This window comes from Podarcis filfolensis (assembly GCF_964270895.1).
Source record: "Podarcis filfolensis genome assembly, chromosome: 3".
Classification (NCBI taxonomy): domain Eukaryota; kingdom Metazoa; phylum Chordata; class Lepidosauria; order Squamata; family Lacertidae; genus Podarcis; species Podarcis filfolensis.
This window is the reverse complement of record NC_139606.1, coordinates 64114908-64135634: the sequence shown is the minus strand read 5'-3', so window position 1 is coordinate 64135634 and position 20727 is coordinate 64114908. Positions and strand designations below refer to the sequence as shown.

At 38.1% G+C, this 20727-nt stretch overlaps 1 protein-coding gene and 2 long non-coding RNA genes across 4 annotated transcripts in view; 2 read left to right on the top strand and 1 right to left on the bottom strand.

The window, feature by feature from the left end:
• LOC310760011 overlaps positions 1-5321 on the top strand; it is a 61937-nt gene extending 56616 nt beyond the window's left edge. The window contains exon 3 of the long non-coding RNA XR_014546681.1: positions 5198-5321. This is a non-coding gene — a long non-coding RNA (uncharacterized lncRNA). The remainder of the gene's footprint in view (positions 1-5197) is intronic.
• Positions 1-20727, bottom strand: part of UTRN (utrophin) — a 317035-nt gene that overhangs the window by 30429 nt on the left and 265879 nt on the right. For both annotated transcript variants that reach the window (XM_083607527.1, XM_083607528.1), the window contains 5 exons: positions 14134-14335; positions 7858-7943; positions 5294-5451; positions 4637-4803; positions 557-668 (listed from right to left, as the gene is read on the bottom strand). In XM_083607527.1, coding sequence (XP_083463653.1) covers positions 557-668; positions 4637-4803; positions 5294-5451; positions 7858-7943; positions 14134-14335 — 725 coding nt within the window. The remainder of the gene's footprint in view (positions 1-556; positions 669-4636; positions 4804-5293; positions 5452-7857; positions 7944-14133; positions 14336-20727) is intronic.
• Positions 7950-20724, top strand: LOC310760030. Its single transcript, XR_014546704.1, has 3 exons — positions 7950-9288; positions 12159-12266; positions 20612-20724. It is a non-coding gene; the product is annotated as an uncharacterized lncRNA (long non-coding RNA).

The window sequence follows — 20727 nt, the reverse complement described above, 5'->3', positions numbered from 1 at the left end:
CCAGAAAGCATGAAAATGCCTTTTTAAAATTTTTAGTAGAGCATGCTGGGCAGGTACCTCCTCTAGGTAGCATGTCACAATCTACATCCTCTGCATGTCACTTAGTTCGCTTATATAATCCACAAAGGAGAGCTATTTTTATGATGTCTAGGTTTTTCTCAAACTCTGCTTTATTTTTGTAACTGCTTTTATCTTCAGCTTCCATTGGAAACACCCACACAACTGGCCCTGTTGACGTGGTTGAAAACCTTTAAATATCACAACTGTGACTCCATGAAAAAAGCAGTTTTCACAGTGTGATTTTAATTAGTGCTGCACTGAATTTTCATATGGCTCGATTATTCTTTTAAATCTTTGGGGTGGGGTATTGAGTTATACTTTTTTATTGTGAGCTACTTTGAAAGAACCTTGGTCCTGAAACTAGTATTTTTTTAAAAAGCCACACCGCTTCAACAAAATAAATGAATAAATAAGTTCCCAAAGAATGGGAGAGACAGGGAAGTATGGTATAATCCAAGAACAATCTATTAGAAAGTGTCAGTAAATGACTACTCACTGGTATGCAGTACTCCACCATCGGGTAATGTAATTTATGACCCTTTGCTGTACGACCAGAAAAGAAACAACTCTGACAGACATCGTAGTTGAAATGTTTCAGGCTCCGATATCTGTGAATGTAATGGAAAAATAATGAAGGCTCCATTTTAAGGAAATCTTAACCACTTTGTAGCCCATCTCCATAGGCTCTGAAGCTTGAAGTAGATCTCCACACAATCTTACTGTTTGGGTTCACCATCCTAAACCTTTACCCCACTGTGTTACCATTTGCCCATCATCCTATTGTAATTACTACACACTGCAGTGTTAGCAGTACTTATATTGTGATATGTTAAGGAACCCGAATGAATGGGAGCAAGCACAGTGAACTGCATCCAGATTTTGCTCATGCCACTCCTACTGGTGGAAAGGTGGGAAGTGATTCTCCCTATTTTCCTCTTCCCTCTGCAGTCCCCAGCAGAATGGGGTGGGGATTATAGGGGAAAACCACCTTCCAATTCCACTCCACATTCCATTAGTAAGATTACTCTGCTAGATCAGAAGTTTTCTGAAGACAGAAGGAGCGCTTTTCATTGCTGGGAAACAAAGTCTGGACCCAGTCTTATCAACTCTATTTATTTATTTATTTATCAAACATGCTTTTATGCTGCTTTTCAGTAACTTAATTTTCAGAGCAGTTCAGAACAAGTACAATCCATTAAAAGCAATAAAATGCATAAAATAAAACACAATTTAACAACCAAAAGTTCAACGGTAGCAAGATAAATCCTCAATACCTATAAGCAAACAAAGGTTTCAAAGATTTTATGTGGGTCTCAGAGGAGACAAATGTAAGACTTGGGATTAAAATTTCCTCAAATCTTTGGAACTGACTGTTGTTATGGTTGTCCCCTCCCTGACATAAATAGTAGGTACAGGGATCCATATTTGTCTTGGGATCGTGGCAGGGGCGGGTGGGTAAAGATGCTATAGTCATTTGCCCCTCACTGGAATCCTGATCCCCCACCCAACTATTCATTCTTTTATTATTATTTTAAAAAACCCACTCATGGAATTGCTACACATCTGAAACTGCCACAACTAGTGTAATTTTTAGGAACAGGATATTGAACTGAGTAGAATCTTGATCAAAATCAGAGAAACAGTTTTAATGAAATCTAAGTGGAAGCACTGTTTGGTGTGGCCCGTGTTTCATTATTTATTGGCTGGTACAACAAGACACAATCATATTTAAAATATTGTTACTGTTATTATTTAGATTTATTACCTACGCACCCTTCACTTTAAGGTTACAGGGCAGGTTAAAATGGTTTAAAGCAGTTCAAAAACATACAACTTGCCCAAGAAGAAACATGGCCCTCTGGATTCCTTATCCCTGCTCTACATAAACAACAACTTTAACTAGACCACAGCATACTAATAACTCCTACTAATTATACTAATAAATGTGAAGAATCTCATTTTCACTGTACCTTTCAGATATTAGGAAATGCATAATCTTTATCTGCTTTAAAGTTTATCTGGCTTTTAGTCTCATTTCTGTAAACAATTCTCAGTGCAGCTCACAGCATCTTAAACCAATGATTCAAAGTAAAATAAATGAAAAACAATGGGTGATAATCCAGTGTTAGTCAAACTCAGAGTAGCCAAAGAGATGTGAAGACCCATTTGTGAATAACAATTTATGCCTTGCTTTTTCCTTCTTCTCATGCACATAAAGGCATATAGCCACATTATATTTCCATAACTATGTTTACCATGTTACTGATTCTAATGTAGGTTAAAAAAGGGAAAGAAGCACTCTTATTCTCGTTTCCAAGTGCTTAAGGCGCAATCCCAATGGTCATACTCCAAGCTCTGCCAATTAACCACTTATTTAAACAATATATATAAAGTATTTGGAAACTATGTGATTTAATATTTTAATGTACATTCTTAAGGCAAGGAGTGATCAACTGTAGGTGATTCAGGCTGTGGATGAACCACTTTATGTGATGCTGTCATCTATTGAGTAAAAATCTTTCAGCTTTTATTTTGGGGGGCCCAAAGTTTTTTTCTGAACCTCTGAAGTCCAAAAATACAATATGGGAACAAGTGTACAGGGTTGTGCCATCAAGAGGCAGGGAGGAGTATATGGACTCAATGAAAGGCAACACATTTCTAAAGACTAACAACAAGTGACAGCATATAGAAAGCTGATCTACCCGTGCTATACAGCTGTTCACTGAATTTCAAAATGACTGTCAGAGACATCCAGCAATATGCAAATTTAACGTCAGAAAGTGTCAAGTGACTAAGACGAACACCTGAGAAGGAAGCATTCATTAATTGTAGCATTAATTGTAACCTGCCTTGAGAAAACTGTTTTGATAGGCAGCATATAAATGCCTATATAAATAAATAAAGTGATTGACAGCTAACACAATTAGTTCTTGACCCTTACATGTGTTTGGGTGACAAGCCTAGTACGAGATCTCATTATGGCTCGGAAATTTCCTACTGGGTTGTAACAATTACACAGTTGTGAAATCAGTGGAGAACATGTGAAGGTAAGACCTTAGGTTTCCTATTGTCACGATCAATTGAAGAATCATTTTACATATAGATGACAGAATTAGAGAAGCAAAATATACTCTTTCTCTCTAATAAATTCTGTGGAGCAGAAGATAGAACTGGTGATACGCATTGCTATATATCTACATTCGTTCAACATTAAAATGGCATTTAAAGAACCTGAGGCTTTGCTTTCTTAAAAACAAATTTAGAAAGGGCTTTTTATACTTTAGCTTAGTTTTCAGTGGCAATCTCTAATGATGCAGGTAGATGATAATAATTATAATGAGCTACAGATATCAGAAATACTAGATTGCTCTTCTTGTAGAAGGCAGATTATATTCTTTTGTGTAACAAACATGTTAAGGCAGTCCATGCTACAGTAGATAGATTGCCATCTAGGTTTGAGAGTGATTGCTTTAGTCAATTCTATCTAGTTTTGGAACTTTTTATAGCTAGATTTAATGCAGATGTCTGCTATTTTTGTTTTCTGATGCATGAATATATGTTTATAATTTAGAGAATTACATTTAGAGATGCTGAACCAGCTGTTTCAACGTTTTATGTGGAGCCCTGTTTTTCATGACCTCCACTGTAATATCACATTGGCCATATAATTCACCTTTATGAGTAGATGCAGTAAAATTCAGCTCACTGCAGTACAAAAATTGCCACATTGCTTTCTGTGCTCTCAGTGTTAGTGTTCTTTCAACTTCTCTTTAGTTCAAGAGTGGGACACCAGTGGCCCTCCAATTATTGCAGGACTCCACCCATCACCCCTGAAAATTGACCACATTAGCTGAGGCCAAGGGGAGGTTGTAGTCTCAGCTTGCCAAGCCTGCTTTAGCCCAGTCTGTTTTGCTATACCTTGCCTTCTCAAAACAGAAAAAGCAACAATATATGCAACTCGGGTTCCTGCCTTAAAATGGCGGAATAATTTTTTTAAAGCAATCTGAAGATGTCTTGCACAATCCAAAAGAATGAAACAGAGAAAATATGCATTCTACCAGATCTTATGTGAGATTAATGGTTTTGTAGCAGCACGTATGTAAGTAGGATATGTGGTAGTTCAGGGCTCAGCAGCCTTTATTTGACCAGGCCACATGTGCTATTTGGGGGTCATATGTGGGGAGGGGCATGACCAGACCCAGGTTTGTTGTAGTGGTTAGAGTGTTAGACTAGCACCTGGGAGCTAAGGGTTTGAATCCCCACTTGTCCATGAAGCTCAACTGGGTGACCTTGGGCCAGTTACAGCCTCTCAGCCTGACCTACCTCACAGGGTTGTTGTGGATTGAATTATGAGGGGGAGAATCATGCATGCCATCAGGAGAAAAAGATGGGTTACAAAATAGACAAACAGACCATGTGGACGTGGCCCAATCAAAAGAGGGTGGGGCCAGTTTAAAAGCACCCCTCTCCTCACAATCAGGAACCAAAGAAATTTTAGATTTCAACAGTTTTTAAGTGCAAGCCACCCACTTCTCTTCCTTCTCCTCTTAACATGTAAATGATTTATTCTGCTTACCTAAAGCCGACAATTGGGCATTCCTTGCAGATATTGCACTTCGCCTGATGCTTTGCTGTTTCTGCAGCTGCCACTCTGTGTAGAACAGGCAGCCACACCATGGACTGTGGCTCGAGATGCATCCAGTCTATGAACTGCTTTACATCGATTTCTGGCTTGTTGTTATTCTAATAAATGAAAACCAGATTAGAAAATATTTGAATGTTCATTTTAAAACTTATCTACCCTCACATTTTTCTTCTTCTTAAAGAAACTTGGATCTTTCCCAACTGGGGGTCCCCACAGCAATGATACTGTGACTAACACTGAAGTCATCAGAGCACTCCTGCTACCAATATTCAATTAAGTAAAGATGACAATAATCAGCTTTCTGCTGCTGATGGCACACTGGGTATGCCATCATGATTTATTTGGGTCAGAGTGACAAAACTGATTGGGTTTTTTTTACTCCAGTTCATAGAAAAATTCCTTTAATATAATTATCTGCATGAAGCTTTAGTAGTTGTATTTAGTATTATAGATCTGTGACATCATCCCTCCCCATTTTTTCTTTTTAAAAAGGTGGTTTCTCTAAATTCCAGAGCTGGCCCAAACAGAAGAGTTTGAGTAAGTCAAGAGATACATTTAAATCTGCTAAAGGAAAGCTAAAGTTACTACCTGCTGAAAACAGCTGCGGACGCTGGGTTCTATATTACTGCCTCCGAAAGCAGCTACTTCACCAAGTTGTCGTGGAATTTGGATGGCATCATGAAGCAATAACCCAAGCTGCCTCTGATCACACATTTCTGTAGGTCCTGCCACTTCCTTAAAGAGATCTGGAATGTAGGCAAAGAAGGGAGGCTTTTTTTGCTTTTACATTAGCAATTTTTAGAAGTAGCAATTACCATTTCTGCACATGTTCAAAATTCCTCTTGTTTTCCCCTGGTTTATTTTTGTCAGTCATTGCATCAGTGAAGTTGGCATAACTTGATATAAAATATACCCCTCAATAAACTATATTGACCCTGGTACTACTCCTTATCTTAAATGTAACCTGGAAGGCATGAGTTACTATTTTGACCTCCTAATATTTAATGTAAAGATCAGCACACTGATCTTGTGTTTCCAGCAAAGTCTAGTCATCACCTCCTGTAGGAGAGAATGAAGTTTTGTACAGATACTGGAATTTTTCCTCCAAAAGTAAAGTCATGATTCAGGAAACACACAAGATAACTAGTTAGTCATTTAACATTAGGGTAATGCCCTTTCAAACTGGGTATGGTACACAAAACCCATCTCAAAATATCCCTCCCTTCTCCAAAAGGATACCTTGGTTCAAAATAATACTTAATCTCCCAGATGTTCAGTGGTTGGGGAGCTCAAAGTTCCACTGTGAACCTCCTCTTTGCTCCTCGATGCTCATCCCTTTGCCTCACTATGGACCAAGGAATGGGTGAGAGAGACTATGCCTTGGCTGGTTATTGATGGGGAGAGCGTAACTCTCAAACAAAAGGCACAGTCCTTGATCCACTAATATTGTAACTGCTGTCTGAAAGCAGCATCTACACTTTCATTTCAGGTAATAAACCAATCTTTCTTTTTTGCTGCTGTGTGAACTTGGGGCATAAGATTAAAGGTAAGCACGTTTTATAGTGAGTGCACGTTTACAACAAAATAAGCCAAACCTCTTGGGAGTGTGAATAGGAATACATGTAAGTACTAAACATACACGTGGGTTCATATGCACACCTCTTAACACAACCAGGATGATCTAGGAGACAAAATTTCACCTGGAGGAGCAAAGTCAATGTCATCCACACATTTTGTCTGCCTGAGAAGGTCATCTAAAATTTGTGAACTCCTAGAAAGAGGTTTTGTTTTAAAGTCTTTACCTTCTAAAAGCACTACAGTAGTGGAATTTATTGACGCATAGTACTTAGAAGACAGACACATACACAGAACTCAAAATGATTGATTTTTGTTAAGAAACCTGAAGTAAGACACAGTCAAGTTGATAGCTTGTAAGCAAAGAACAAAACCCAGCTTGTTCAAATAATCATTTACAATAATATTAGCCTTTATTCAATTATATGGATCTCAGATCCACAACATCGGTATGAATACAACAGCATTAAACATCTGTATTAGTTACACAGAAGACTGCATGTTCATCTTTAGAATAATTTTTAAACAATAGATGTTATCTCCACAATTTAAAAAGCTAATCCTAGTGTGAACAGCAAGCATAAAAACTAGCTTGTAAAAAGGACTGTGGAGTTACAAGATCATGTTCTTGGGAGACCATTCAGGCATGCCTTCTGCAGGATTTTCCATTAACATCAGACTTTCACTTAAGTCATTTTCAAGAATTCAACTGTAACAGCTAAATTGTACACAGTAGAAATATATGTGAAAACTACTGTGATTTCTTGAGTCACCTGGGGAAGAAATAATGGTTTGAAGTTTTGACCCTATTACGTGCTAGTTAAGACATTTGCTTTTTGACAGTATGATTCTGGAAAGTTGCCATGGAAGAAAGTAATACAATTGGCAACTAGGAACACATGGGCATGGATGGAAAACCATTACCTGTGTTCCTCTAGATGTTGGGCTGCCAGTTCCCATATGTACAATCAACTGCCAAGGATGATGGGTGCTAGACAACATCTGGAGGACCACAATATCTCTCATCACTGCATTTACGTAAGTCCTAAAACACTTTGACCTTGACACTGATGGCCTTGGGCATTACAGCGCATTTTCAATGCACATTTCATTTGAAAGCTGGCTTGGTTGAGAATGAAGCTGAAATATTCCCCAAGATCAAATATCAAAGCAAAAGGCGACTGTAAAGTCACCACATTTAGCACAGTGGCACTATACCGGCATGTTCTTTTGCAGTGGTGTTATCACACAACTGCACCTGCTTCAATCAACTCTGGTTCACTCCTCACTGCTTGCTGCTTCCATAAATTAAATATATGCATGTTCTGTTTGTGCTGTTTATCACAACAAAGAGCTAATCATTCTAAACTATGCAGAACAATTAACGTTTCTAGTCCCTCTGCCCAAACGTGACATAATTGACAGCTCTTGCTGGAATTGAGTGCCTGAACCTCACTCTGCAGACATGTTCCTGTAATATAATGGTCACTGACTTTTGGCAACATTATTGCTAAGCATTTTGGCGTGATAAAACCATATTATGATATTGCTTAAAGAATAATACCCATAATACTCACATCTATACTTCTCCTCAAGAAGGCCCTTAGAAAGAGACATCAAGCCAATCTTCAGGGACTGCACTCTGATTTTTCCAGTTCGGCCACTGTTATGAAAGCAACATTAAAATACTTGGCAGGTGGTAGTGTAGTTTCATTCCAGCACTAAAACAACTAACAAGCACACCTGGTATATTTCAATTCTTAGACATTAGCTGCTAATCGTGTCAATGAATCTCCTTTGCAAATATTCCACAGTACAGGCACTAAATATTTACATTCTGTATAAACATTTCATATTAATTATAATATATTGAAGTTTAGGAGTGTAGCGTCACAGCATGCTCTAATAATGGGATATACACAGTTGCACGCAGCTGGGAGCCACATTACACAGTATGTAGCAGACAGAAGTTATGTTATCTAGAGATACATTAATATTTTTCAGAACACTGTTTGCAGAGTGTGTTAAAAACACTTTGATGTATAGGTACAATTGGGCATAAAAGCTAGACATATGCAGCAATTAGATAACACAGAGTGTCTCTTTTATCTGAGCAGTGTGACTTCAGGCTCATGCAGCCCAATTTTTATAAAAACATAATGGCAGCATAATGGGCTACAAAGGATGTGTTTTTAAAGCCGCAAGGAAAATACTCCTCAAACACCTAAGAAACAGAGAGGACAATTGCTCTTGAAAGTTAACATAGCACATGGGATTAACAGAAGATTTGCTTGGGGCAACCTCCTCTGGGACAAAAATCTACAAGCATGAGAGTTAGTCCAGTCTTTGCTTCAGTGAGATGATACATATTTCTAAACCTTCTGAATATTTCACAATTACCTAATTAACTATCTAAACCAGCGGGTCCTAAACTCTCCCACCTCGCTGCCCCATGGACCACCTGAAAATTGCTGATGGTCTTGGTGGACCACTTAATGATTTTGCAAACTGCATTACTGTAAAATACAGTATTAGAAATAAAAACAATAAACATATAATTAAAAGTCAATATAAAAAACCAATTCAATGGGTGCTCCATATCCCATCTTAAGCCACAAATCCACAGACATGCTGTAGACCAGCGGTTCTCAACCTGTGGGTCCCCAGATATTGTTGGACTACAGCTCCCATCATCCCTGACCACTGGTCATGCTGGCTAGGAATGATAGGAGTTGTAGTCCAACAACATCTGGGGACCCACAGGTTGAGAAACACTGCTGTAGACCATCTGAATCAAACTGGAGGACTTCCAGTGGTTCACAGGCCACAGTTTTGGAACCTGTGATCTACATAATTTAACTGTTGGTGAACAGCCATGACTCAGTGGCAGAACATTTGCTTTGCACACAGAGGGTTCCAGGTTCAACCCCTGGTGTCTCCAGGCAGAGGTCACTCTTTGAAACCTTGGAGAGCCACTGCCAGTTAGTACAGGCCTTGAGGGATCAATGGTACGACTATTCCACAAATGTTGATAAATATCTTCAAAAAAACAGTTTTTATGCATGTTGCCAAAACAAAAACAAATTGCAATCTCTGCATCTAAAACCCCCAAAAAACACAACTAATAATACTGAGCTAGATTCAGAATTTTATTCACAAAATAAGGTGCTTTGGGTCACAGCTTTTGGCTGCAGGGTAGATTGGCAAAAATTGTCTTCCACTTCTATTTCCTCAAGTTTCTGCTAGACCCAAGCTCATTCCATGAACAGAATGACTCCTTCAGCAGCCACTATATGTTCCCAATTGTCATTACCTGTTCCACATATGATGTCAGGTGTGGGTCAGGGATAATGGCCTCACAGCTCTAATTAAGCCCACAGGACAAAATTTCCACCTCACTAATATATTTGGTAAATCACATGGACTTTTCTGTAAAATACTGTATTACAGTATTTTAATATTTTTTGGGAAGCCGTCCAGAGTGTCTGGGGAAGCCCAGCCAGATGGGCGGGATATAAATAAATTATTATTATTATTATTATTATTATTATTATTATTATTATTATTAACAAGCAGTGGATTCTAGTCTGAGTTAACACTAAAATGTTTAGTGTCTTCACAAAAAGCAGACTACCAACATCAAAATATTTTTTTAAAAATATGAGAGCCAGCTACTCATTAGAAAGTCACGTTTTCATCTTGCACAGATGTTCAGTGCTATATATAGCTGAGCCAGTCCCTGCTATAAGAACCATTAGGAAAGGAACTGAAATAAAAGTGCCAATATCACAGTGCCTTTATACAGATCTATGATGTGACCACAGTGGGAATCAGAGGCGGATTTATGGCAGTGCAACCACTTCCACCACACCGGGCGCTGAGCCTAGGGGCGCAACAGGGCATCACAACTATGATGTAGTGAATTGAGCAGAATGGAGGTTGAGAATTGGGCTAACACTGTGCGCTGCTGAAATCTGAAATACCAAAGTCCGTCCTGCATCTCAAAAAAAGGATATTGTAAAGCTGGAAAATGTACAGAAAAAAGACAACTAAAATAATGAAGCAATTTGAGCAATTCTGATCAAGGCTACAGTGTATTAGACTTTTTAGTTTTGAAAAAAGATGAGGAAGGGAAGGCATGACAGAGGTGCATAAAATTATGCCTGGTGCAGAGAAACACACAGGTGGGCTGTACATCACAGCTGGCTATCTGCAACAGCTTAATAAATTTAATAATTAGCTTTTAGAAAGCAGTCTGCTTGCAATATCTAAAAAAAAAATCTTTCTCAGAACTCAAAATTTATCAAAATGGCAAAACATAGTAACTCTGTCAAATAGGTCCATATGTTCCCTCTCATTCGTAAAGGTCATGCTTTGCCTATATATTGAATTTTCAGAACTAGAGACTTAAAAGATATTTGAAATAAACTATTGATAGGCTTATGTTTAATGCTGAAAATTATTTAGAGTGCAGATGTTAATCAATTATTTAACCATTGAGTTCTTGAAAAAATAAAGTTCAAAGATATTAGATTTCATCTCTGTTCTGCTTGTTGACCTAATGTGAGGGATAAACAGTTCTTGATGTGCCAGAAATAGAAAGGATAATAGGTGTTCCTGTCAATTGTTTTCATTTAATATCTTATAAAGGCCATAAACATCTGTAAGCATGCTTAACAGCAAATGTTTCTTCAGTCTGTGAAGCTAATTAAATTCTAGATTAACAATAGCATGAGAGAAGCAGATGGTTTTTGTAGGTGCGTTAATTACTTCAAAAATTGTATACAACAATGACACAAACAATAAAAATGTTAAGTAATGAATTTGTGGCAACCTAAGGCCATTTGCAAGATTGTAAAGTTGCACAAGCTGAATATCTGAATATCAGCTGATGAGGAACATGAGTGGGAGAGCACTGTGTTGCTCAGATCCTGTCTATATGCTTCTCTCATGGGCATCTGACAGGGCACTGTGGGAAAAGGATGCTGGAATAGATGGGCCTTTGGTCTGATCTAGCAGGCCTCTTGAGATGTTAACTTCTTATGTTTTTGAGCTAGAGCAATGCCAAGATTCAAATTTCACACATACAGTGTCACCATGGAAATCAGGAATGACAGCACTGTCAAGATGGATTTGTCAATCAAGTCCTGTGAGTGCATTTTCCTCTACTCTCTTCCCTTCTTGCTGTCTTCTAATTTATTTTATTGAGTTTTAAATCTTACAATTTCTACATCAAAATAATTTATATCATGCCATAAGCTCTGATGGTGCGACATAGGAACCTGAATTTCAGATAGGATTTCTCAGCCTTCTAAGAATATAAGAAAAGGCCAGTGGCCCATCCATTCCTGTATCCTGTTCTCACTGTGGCCAACCTGATGCTTGGGAGAAGCTCACACCTGGAGATGGTACATCATGATGACAACAGTAATCCTTAAAATGCATTAAGGGAACAATGTGAAACTAGAAAATGTTGTTTCTTACATTTAAACAGCATATGTGTGGGTTTCATTTAAAATCAGTGAGAGGATGACATGCAGAAGAAAACTATGAGAATACTCTAAAACCTACAAGAGGACAATATCTTTACTGGAAGCAATCACAAAGTGTGGCAGGCTTTCAAGTTTTCCAAAATTCTCCATCTGACGAGTTTTGGGGAACTTGGGAAATGTGTATTTATTTATTTTTGTTAGTCCTAATAAAATAATTGCCCAACTGGATTTTGGAGGGAATTTTATGAACTAACATGGTAATCTTTGCTTTTTTATTATGAAAATAGTTTCCCTTTTAAACCCAATGCTTCCTCAAGCTTTTCCATTAGAAAGCAGCACTGGAGTTCTTTTCTTCATATCTCTCTATGACACATTATATATTTCAGCACATCGCTTCTGAATTCACACATTCGGAGCCCTAGCTTAGATGTCTATACCTGACAGATGTAGCACAACCAAATGAGAAATGTGCAATGCAATTATTTAGCTACTGAGTGAGTACCTTTCAAAAATTGTTCATTTAACCTGTTTACACAAACTGTAATTGCTTTCTTTCTCCCTGCCCACTTTCTTCGTTAATGAACCATAAATCCTCTGATTGCACATGTTAAAAATTATTATAATAATAATATTCATTCTTTACACAGATTCTGGGCATCAGTTAAAGTATGATTTCATATAGGATTCCTTCCAAACACTTCTGAATAAATGCAACAAGAGACCAATGATTTCAAGTAATTATGCAGTCATTGACATTTGAAGGATTTGCAATTCTGAATTCTATTGCTTAGAAGCAGAATATATGCATAAATAGATCATGACTTTAGAGGCCTCATCGATAGATGCACTGTAAGTCACATGACGATTAAGCTACCCCGTAGCTTACACAGATGTTGCTAGATCTTATAAAGGCATTTACAACTGAGAGCATAAGTCATATAGCATGCTCTACAAAATGCAAATGACTGTAGCAGTGTGCGTCACACAGTGCAAGCTGTCATGCACATTTCTTGAATATCACTCTTGCTTTCCTGTTGAGTGTCACAATGCAATGACAGCTACATTCACACTGATAAGGATTTCAGTAAACACAGAACCACGTATGCAAGGTCCATTTCTTGTTTAGTCTTCTACCACATTGCACCCTCTGAAATGCTAAGGTGAAATATCTATGTTGCTCATTAAAATGTGGATTAGTCATTCATATTACACAACAGAGTATGAACCACAGAGGCAAACACAATAAAGGGCATGTTGGAAGTGTTACATAGAACATAACTAAGTTCTGAAGTCAAAAGCTTTTCAGCTTTTCAGTTAAGTACTAGTTTGCTATTGTTAGCAATGGGAAGGAAAGATCAGTAAATGAAGGGGTTTCATACCTTTCCCATATATGACAACAGAAATGCATTTTTCCGCACTAAGCCCAGACTGGCCAGTGTGGATCAGGGCCTCAAGGGCCAGTAAGCCTAACTTGATAGAAGAAAAGTTGTAGAGGCTGGTGGGTGTTTTATGTACATGCATAGTCTTTGGGATTTGTTTCTTGCATTTTAAAAGGTTTTATTTGTCTGGTCTTTTGGCAAATAGTGGGAGAAGAAGAGAGACTCTCTTACCCATCAGTCACTCAGATTAGAAATAGTAATATTCAGTGGATTTAATACTAACTTATTTGATGGAGGCAGGGGGAGTTTCCAGAATAAGAATGCATCACTCAAATCTTACAAAGAGAGGGGCAGATGTACTCCACAAAGCCCAACAGAATATTGATTTCCAATTAAATGGAAGCACTTGCATTTAACAGACAATCATAACCACAACTGATTCTGATGGAAGCTCTGTAGACCTTTCCTCCAGAATAATGTCTTTAGGATTACAATCTTCCTGCTTTTCAGTCTAAATGGTTCAACTTCACCAAGGTCTGCTGGGAGATTAAGTTCCTTTATTGCCTTTTATTCTGCTTTGGTTGGAGGCAGAAAAGGAACTTTGCTGTGTGAACACACATGCAAGGTGACTTACCTCTCCCTCTTCTGTTTTGCTTCTAGAAAAAAATTGATTTGCAAATAACACAGCAGGGAGCACCAAACCTGTGCGATGTTCCACTCTATTTACAGAAGTGGCTTTTACATCATGTGAAAGTTCAGATACAATCCGAAAATTAACAGTTAGTGAAACATCAAGAAAATGGTATAAACTGCCATGCAAATGCAGCCTAAAATAAGATGTGCTTCCTCAGTATCCTCAGCACAGAGCCTTAAGCCTGAACTAATACCAGGTTTAGTCTCAGTGAGTCACTGTTGTACATGCAGATGTAGCAGTGCAGCATTATGAGCAATGTTTATTTAGTGCCTGACATCTCATACTTACGTGTCATAAACATTCAACAGCCAGTTGAGACACATATCTACACACACTGGAACGTTCACCAACTCCTTGTGCTTCTCTTCCATTCCACTGTAAATCGTAGTGAGGCAGCTGACTACATCCTGAACACCAAGGAGCTGGTCATTTTGAGTCAACTTGTGCTGCTTGAAAGCTTCATTTGTTGTATTTAAGTCCAACAAGTCCACTGGCAAAATAGTCAAGCAGAGAAGATTTAATGAATGACGTTATATTTTGAGATATATATTTAAAACTTTTATACAAAAGAATCAATTGACACACCACAGCATCCAAAATCTATCTCTAATTTTAAAAGAAAATTTATTATAATATGTGATCTGTTTATTTAGCTCTTAATCTATGGTTGTATTATTAATTTTCTTGTATGTAACAGATTTCTGGCCAATTTTTCATGGTAAAATCCCTCATGAAGCAGATTGCAACGTATTTTAAAATACAGATTAAATAATGAAACCATAAAAACAACAAATAACATTCAATACATGATCCTTAAAATTACAAATAAGTTAGTAGCTAAAATGTCAGTTGAAAGCAGAGTGTGTTAAGTTAATCAAACACACAGTGGAGGACCCAAGTCTTTAAAATTATCATAAAGGTCTGCAAAGAGTGGGCAATTTGTGCTTCTGTCAGAGAAATTATACAAATTATAGAATGAAATTGAAATGTGTGCAAGAAGGGCTGACCAAGTGAAGGCAGAAATGTGTTATTCCAGAGATGTGGAAACTGCCCCCTCCAAAAAAAAATGCCCTGTCCCTTTTACTCACTAATACAGTGGTACCTTGGGTTACATATGCTTCAGGTTACATACGCTTCAGGTTACATACTCCGCTAACCCAGAAATAGTGCTTCAGGTTAAGAACTTTGCTTCAGGATGAGAACAGAAATCGGGCTCCGGCGGCGCGGCGGCAGCAGGAGGCCCCATTAGCTAAAGTGGTGCTTCACGTTAAGAACAGTTTCAGGTTAAGTACAGACCTCCGGAACGAATTAAGTACTTAACCTGAGGTACCACTGTATTTGAGTTTTCATACTGGACCAGAAAGCAGATCCTGATCTTACAGGTCATGTAGACTATTATGGGTTCAGACTGTTATCAAGCATTTCCTAAGAATTTCTTCTGCAGCACAGTATGTTAAATGAGAATCCGTACATGAACAGTCAGCATTTAACTGTTCAAAGGCATTTGCTTTGTAAATACAGAAATCCTTTGTTTGCTATAGGGAACACTTGAGTCATGATGTTGTGCCATCCATGTCCTCCCAACTTCTGTCATGCATGCCATTGTGCTTTTACACACACACCACCTTTCCAGATAAGCTATGCTCAGAGTGGTTATGCATGTAATACCAAACTAAACTACAGTCATTCTCAAGGGGTAGCACTGAATGTATCCACCAACTTTTAAAGCCTTCTGATCACTGAAGAACCTTGTAAACATTAAGCCACTCTGAGAGGCTATTGCTTGAAGAGTGGAATAAAAATTTCTAAACTACATACATACATACAGTGAATGCATGCATACTCTTCTGTCTTTAACCATAATACTAGTACCAGATGAAAAGCCTGAGTATTCAGGCAATATTTACAGATTTGCAGTTGGAACCAAGAATTCTGTTAGGGTAGAGATGAGAATTTCCCAGTACATGCAAGCATTATATCAAGATGATTTAAAGTGCCCTGACTAGGAATCATCTTACTACATTCTATTTGCACTTAACAATTCTGGGCAGAACATGCAGATTAAGGTATCATTTAAAATCCCTTCACGATCTACAAAGAGCAATAATGGAAACATGCCCATATGCACTGACAGGCATCCCTCATGGAAGATCACATTTCTGCTATGAATTTCTGTCTTGAATGATGACAAGAATATGTGCCAGTTCCAAAAAGCACACTCAGTTACAACAGTGATTATGGGAAACTAATTATCATCTAGACAATGAGATAGAAGGAAAATAGCTGATCATGAATTTTTCCCCAAGTAGTCTTAAGTTATGGAGACAGACATTTCATGGGCATAAAAAGAGTTTAAGCTGAAAGCCAAATGGAAGCATAATCTTTAGAGACATCTTTCACTAGAAATGGTTGAAAATTTAGCAAACCGTGGCAGTTTCTTGGCATTCTTTTCACTGTATATGTACAATGAGCAAGTTAAAATTTCATTTCCTGCAAATTATTTTTTTGCAGGCAGAATCAGAAGTGAATTAACACTGTAAGCTATCATTCTGAAGGAAAGGAAGACTGACAATTCTAGAGTGAATTATAAATTATTGTCTGTCTTGGGGGGGGGAGAGAGAATAAGAGGGCAGAGCAATTTGTAATACATAGGAAACAGGATATGGAAGGCTGGGGAATAACAGATACCACAAACAATATGGCTGTGGTAACAGCTAGAATGCCACTGCTTGTATTTCCTTATCTATGAAGAATGCAGATGAGTCCCTTTCTGTTGAGCTATGTAAGTCTCAGGAGACAGGTTTCGATTCCTCTTCCTCCAATCCCCAGTATGCACACATGTCATAATAATACAAAAATACTCAGTAACACAATAAAAGATGTCCTTGATGCTCCTCATCTTCTCCCCATTAGCAAATAAATTCACACTGAATTGCTCCTGGGCAAGAGTCAGAAATGGTCTGGGGACCACCTGGGACTTCTTGCTAAATACGGTACTGACCAGCTGTCATCTCAGATACGAAATTAGCAGTAACTCTCTCCTGTTTTTTTAAGGTTTGTTTCCTTTCCCTTTCAGTGTATGGCTTGGTCTGTTTGCCGAGTCATTGTCAAGCTATTCTCCTTGTAGGCGCCTTCCACTGACCTTGTAAATGCTTAGAAGTCCGTCACTGTCTAGTCACGCTAAATATAGCCATTAAGTTTGATCTGGACCTAGAAAGCTGGATATCACTGAAGCTCTCTGAGCTCAGGCTTCGAAATTAACTTTAGAGGCTCACAAAAGGAAGGGCAAGTCTACAAACTTCAAAATTCTTCTCTGATTTGAATTAAAACAACTCCCAGCCTCATCCTGCCCTACCTGCTAGACACAAGAGCTGGAAAAGGTTCAAAAAAGGAAGCCTTTCTTCACAAAGAACATAGTTAAATTTTGGAATTCATTTCCACAAGATGTAGCGATAGCCATAACTTGGATGGCTTTAAAAGAACTTTAGACAAATTCATGGAGGTTAAGGCTGTCAATGCCTACAAGCCATAATATTTGATTTCTACATCATTTCCCCCTCATATTTATGGCTTCACAGTGCCAAATCAATCCTATTAAATGTTAAATAGACTATAGCTCGGCTATCACAATATTTCAAGAGGCTATAATGATTCCTATCAGGTACAAAAGAAACAAAATTATTATGCAGGAAATGTTAATTTATGCTGGAAATGTTAATATATAGGGTTTTCTGTACCCCTCCCCCAGAAAAATAAAAATATCTGCAACTAAATTCCTTTCATTTCCTGCTAAATAGTCTCTTTTGGAAAATCTAGATGGATGGGCAATAATTAATGGTTTCCATATTTACAATTTGAAAAGCACTCTACTGAAGCGCCTTACATTGGCAAAGGCCCTAAGACACAAACTTCAGACATGTCCTTGTGGTTTCCCCCCAAAAGGCCTTTACAGTTTGCCACTGTTAAGCTGTGACAGCAATTTGTCACATCTAACAGTCAGATGATGGCCCTCTATTTCAAGTGATTCAATCTGACACTCTCTTTGCCTTAGTGCATTAGCCCTGCTGAAGTGTTATATAGCCTGACATCTTTAGAGACTATCTGCATTTAAATTATGGGAAATGATTTCCAATTTCAAATGGAAGCTGCATGACAGCTTGGCTTGGATGGTACATAAGGACGAGGCATAGAAATTTCGACTACCTGCTTGTCCAAATTTAAGGATAGAGAAACCTCTAGAGGTTCTTAACTTTCTTTCGTTGCCCTCTGATGATATAAAGCAAAAAAAAACTTGTTCCTTTCTACATGAGAGGTCACCAAGGCAACACTTTGCAAAGCAAGGACAGAAAATTGATATTTGTCAGGTGTTTTGCTAAAGGCTGAACAAAGTAGTATTTTCTCAAGGCTTATACGCTGTTGAATTTCGCATTAAGTAAATGCAGGATCTTATTACACAGGAAACTGCATATTTCTGAATAGAGACTGTAGGGTATTTTACTTTCAAAGCTGTTTAATAGTAAAAAGGAATACAAACTCACAGGTTAGCATTTCAGTTGCAGATGGATTAGCTTAAGAGACAAAATTGTGTTTGGACTTGGCAAGGCAGACTGCAAACTAGGATTTTTCAGCTGAGTCATTTGTAGTCATTCTGCACCTCATCAGCACTAGAGAGATTTCCAGTAACTTGTCAGCTGAATTGTGCAAACATTGAGGTTTTTGGGAGAGGACTAAAAATAAAAGTGCTACTACTAACCCACTGAACAGTGCCTGAGTTCTCTCTCCACTTTCTTCGCTTGGGTTTTTTTCCTTCTTCAGACACTTGCCTTTCAGCTGGCTTCAGTGCTCTTCTACTTCACAAAAGAATGCTTGAGTGAAGCAATCACAACATGAAGAGCAGCTCTCCTGTATGAACCTGCTTACTAGAGGTGCAGAAGCTGATCAGCCAGACTCAACCACTAGGCTGCTTTTGCTTTCCCCTCATCTTACATACAAAGAGGGGTTGAGGAGAAATCTGTTTTAAGTGGTTTTAGGCAGAGAATTTGATGGTTCCAACCCAATTGAGCTTTGCCCACATCAGACTGCCGCTTGCATTGAGCACTCACTTATGCCCTACATTGGTGGTTTTTGTGTTTTTATAAAAAAAGGACCAGCTAGTTATACATAATATTATGTACAAAGAAGATGTATATATTATGCATACATACAGAGACACATATAGTAAAGCCCCTTGTACTATATTTCTGCACCATAATTTTATAAGTATTAATATGTAAGTATTTTTATATGGTTGTATACTTAGTATGTATCTGTTTATATGCTCACAACTTTAGAAAACCTGGAGATATGTGTATAATATTACATTATAGGGATTCTTATAATAATGCATATAATATGCAAGAATTGTTCATCTTTTTAGCCAAGTCGGGGAGAATAACTCACTTTTCATAAAGATCAAGGAATTAGACAGTAATTTGGGGGGGGGGGGGCGGAGAGAGAATCTGTGCCGATAAATTTGACATCCAAGTTTTTCAGAAAATCCCATCCCTCCTTACATTGTAGGACAAAACTACGCACAGATTTCCATAATTTTCAAACCTTTAAAGAGTCTCATGCCTGAATTCCCATTAGCCAATGCATAAAATCACAGACAATACACATACAGTAGTGGTACCTCTGGTTAGGAACTTAATTCGTTCCGGAGGTCCGTTCTTAACCTGAAACCGTTCTTAACCTGAGGTACCACTTTAGCTAATGGGGCTTTCTGCCCCGACACACGATATCTGTTCTCATCCTGAGGCAAAGTTCGTAACCCAAGGTACTACTTATGGGTTAGCGGAGTCTGTAACCTGAAGTGTTTGTAACCCGATGTACCACTGTATTATCTATTGTTTAAGGCTTAGCTGAATATTCTCTCATAAGAACTTTAGGGTTGAATCTGGTGGGCAGACTGAAAAGGAGATGGAACTGGCAAACACTATTAGCCTTTTGCCACGACTTCTTTCACAGTGATAACTAAGGGTGGTGTGTCCCATTTTGCTGAAACAGGAAGGTGCCATGCTGCACTGCCCCAGACACAACTGGACAGGTTCAGAAAGATCCCCCCTTTCCCAGCTTCATCCCAAATGCACTGACAGTTTGTAAAGTCTAAAAATAATTTAGTTCAACTGGTGTCCTTTTTAAAAAAAATTATTTAAAAAACCAACCCCAGAGAGTAAAGAAATACACTGAAACGTCTCTTGGGGAAAAACAAACTTATAGCTGAAGTTTACCGTTAAAAGAGTTTTTCATGGCTCAGTTCTCCCGGGCTGGCTAAGCGATACACAAATCAAAGCCCCTGATTGGATACATAGATCACCAATGTTAAATGATGTTAATTAATCTAAGGAATTGTGATGAAAGCAAGTGGAGGTGAAATTTTCAAGGATCCAAGCAGTTGAGAACTTTAAATTGTGCCAGAACAGGTAAAAAATTCTGGTGTCACATCGCTGTCAGGACATGGAAGAATAAGTTTTGTACATGCAGGGAGTTAAAAAATAATAATACCTAAAAGCATTTAAAGCCCACATCTGTAGCTCTACTATGAGTACTGCAATCATTTATTAGTCTGGATCTTTCGCTGTTCTTTACTGCTTTTTATAAATACTCGTTCATTCAGCTCATATAATCTTGTTTCCCAACAAGAATGTTAGTTCTGAAAAGATAAGAGAGATGCCATTGTGCTAACTTGTCCATTAACTATACTGATTTTCAACAACCCATACTATAGGTGACCACAATCAGCAAGCTGGAAGTATGAATCTGTCTTTGGTTATCAGTTCCTCTGAGGAGGAGGATCCGCTAAACCTCTTTGCTGAAAAAATAATGAGCTTTGAGAAGTAAACT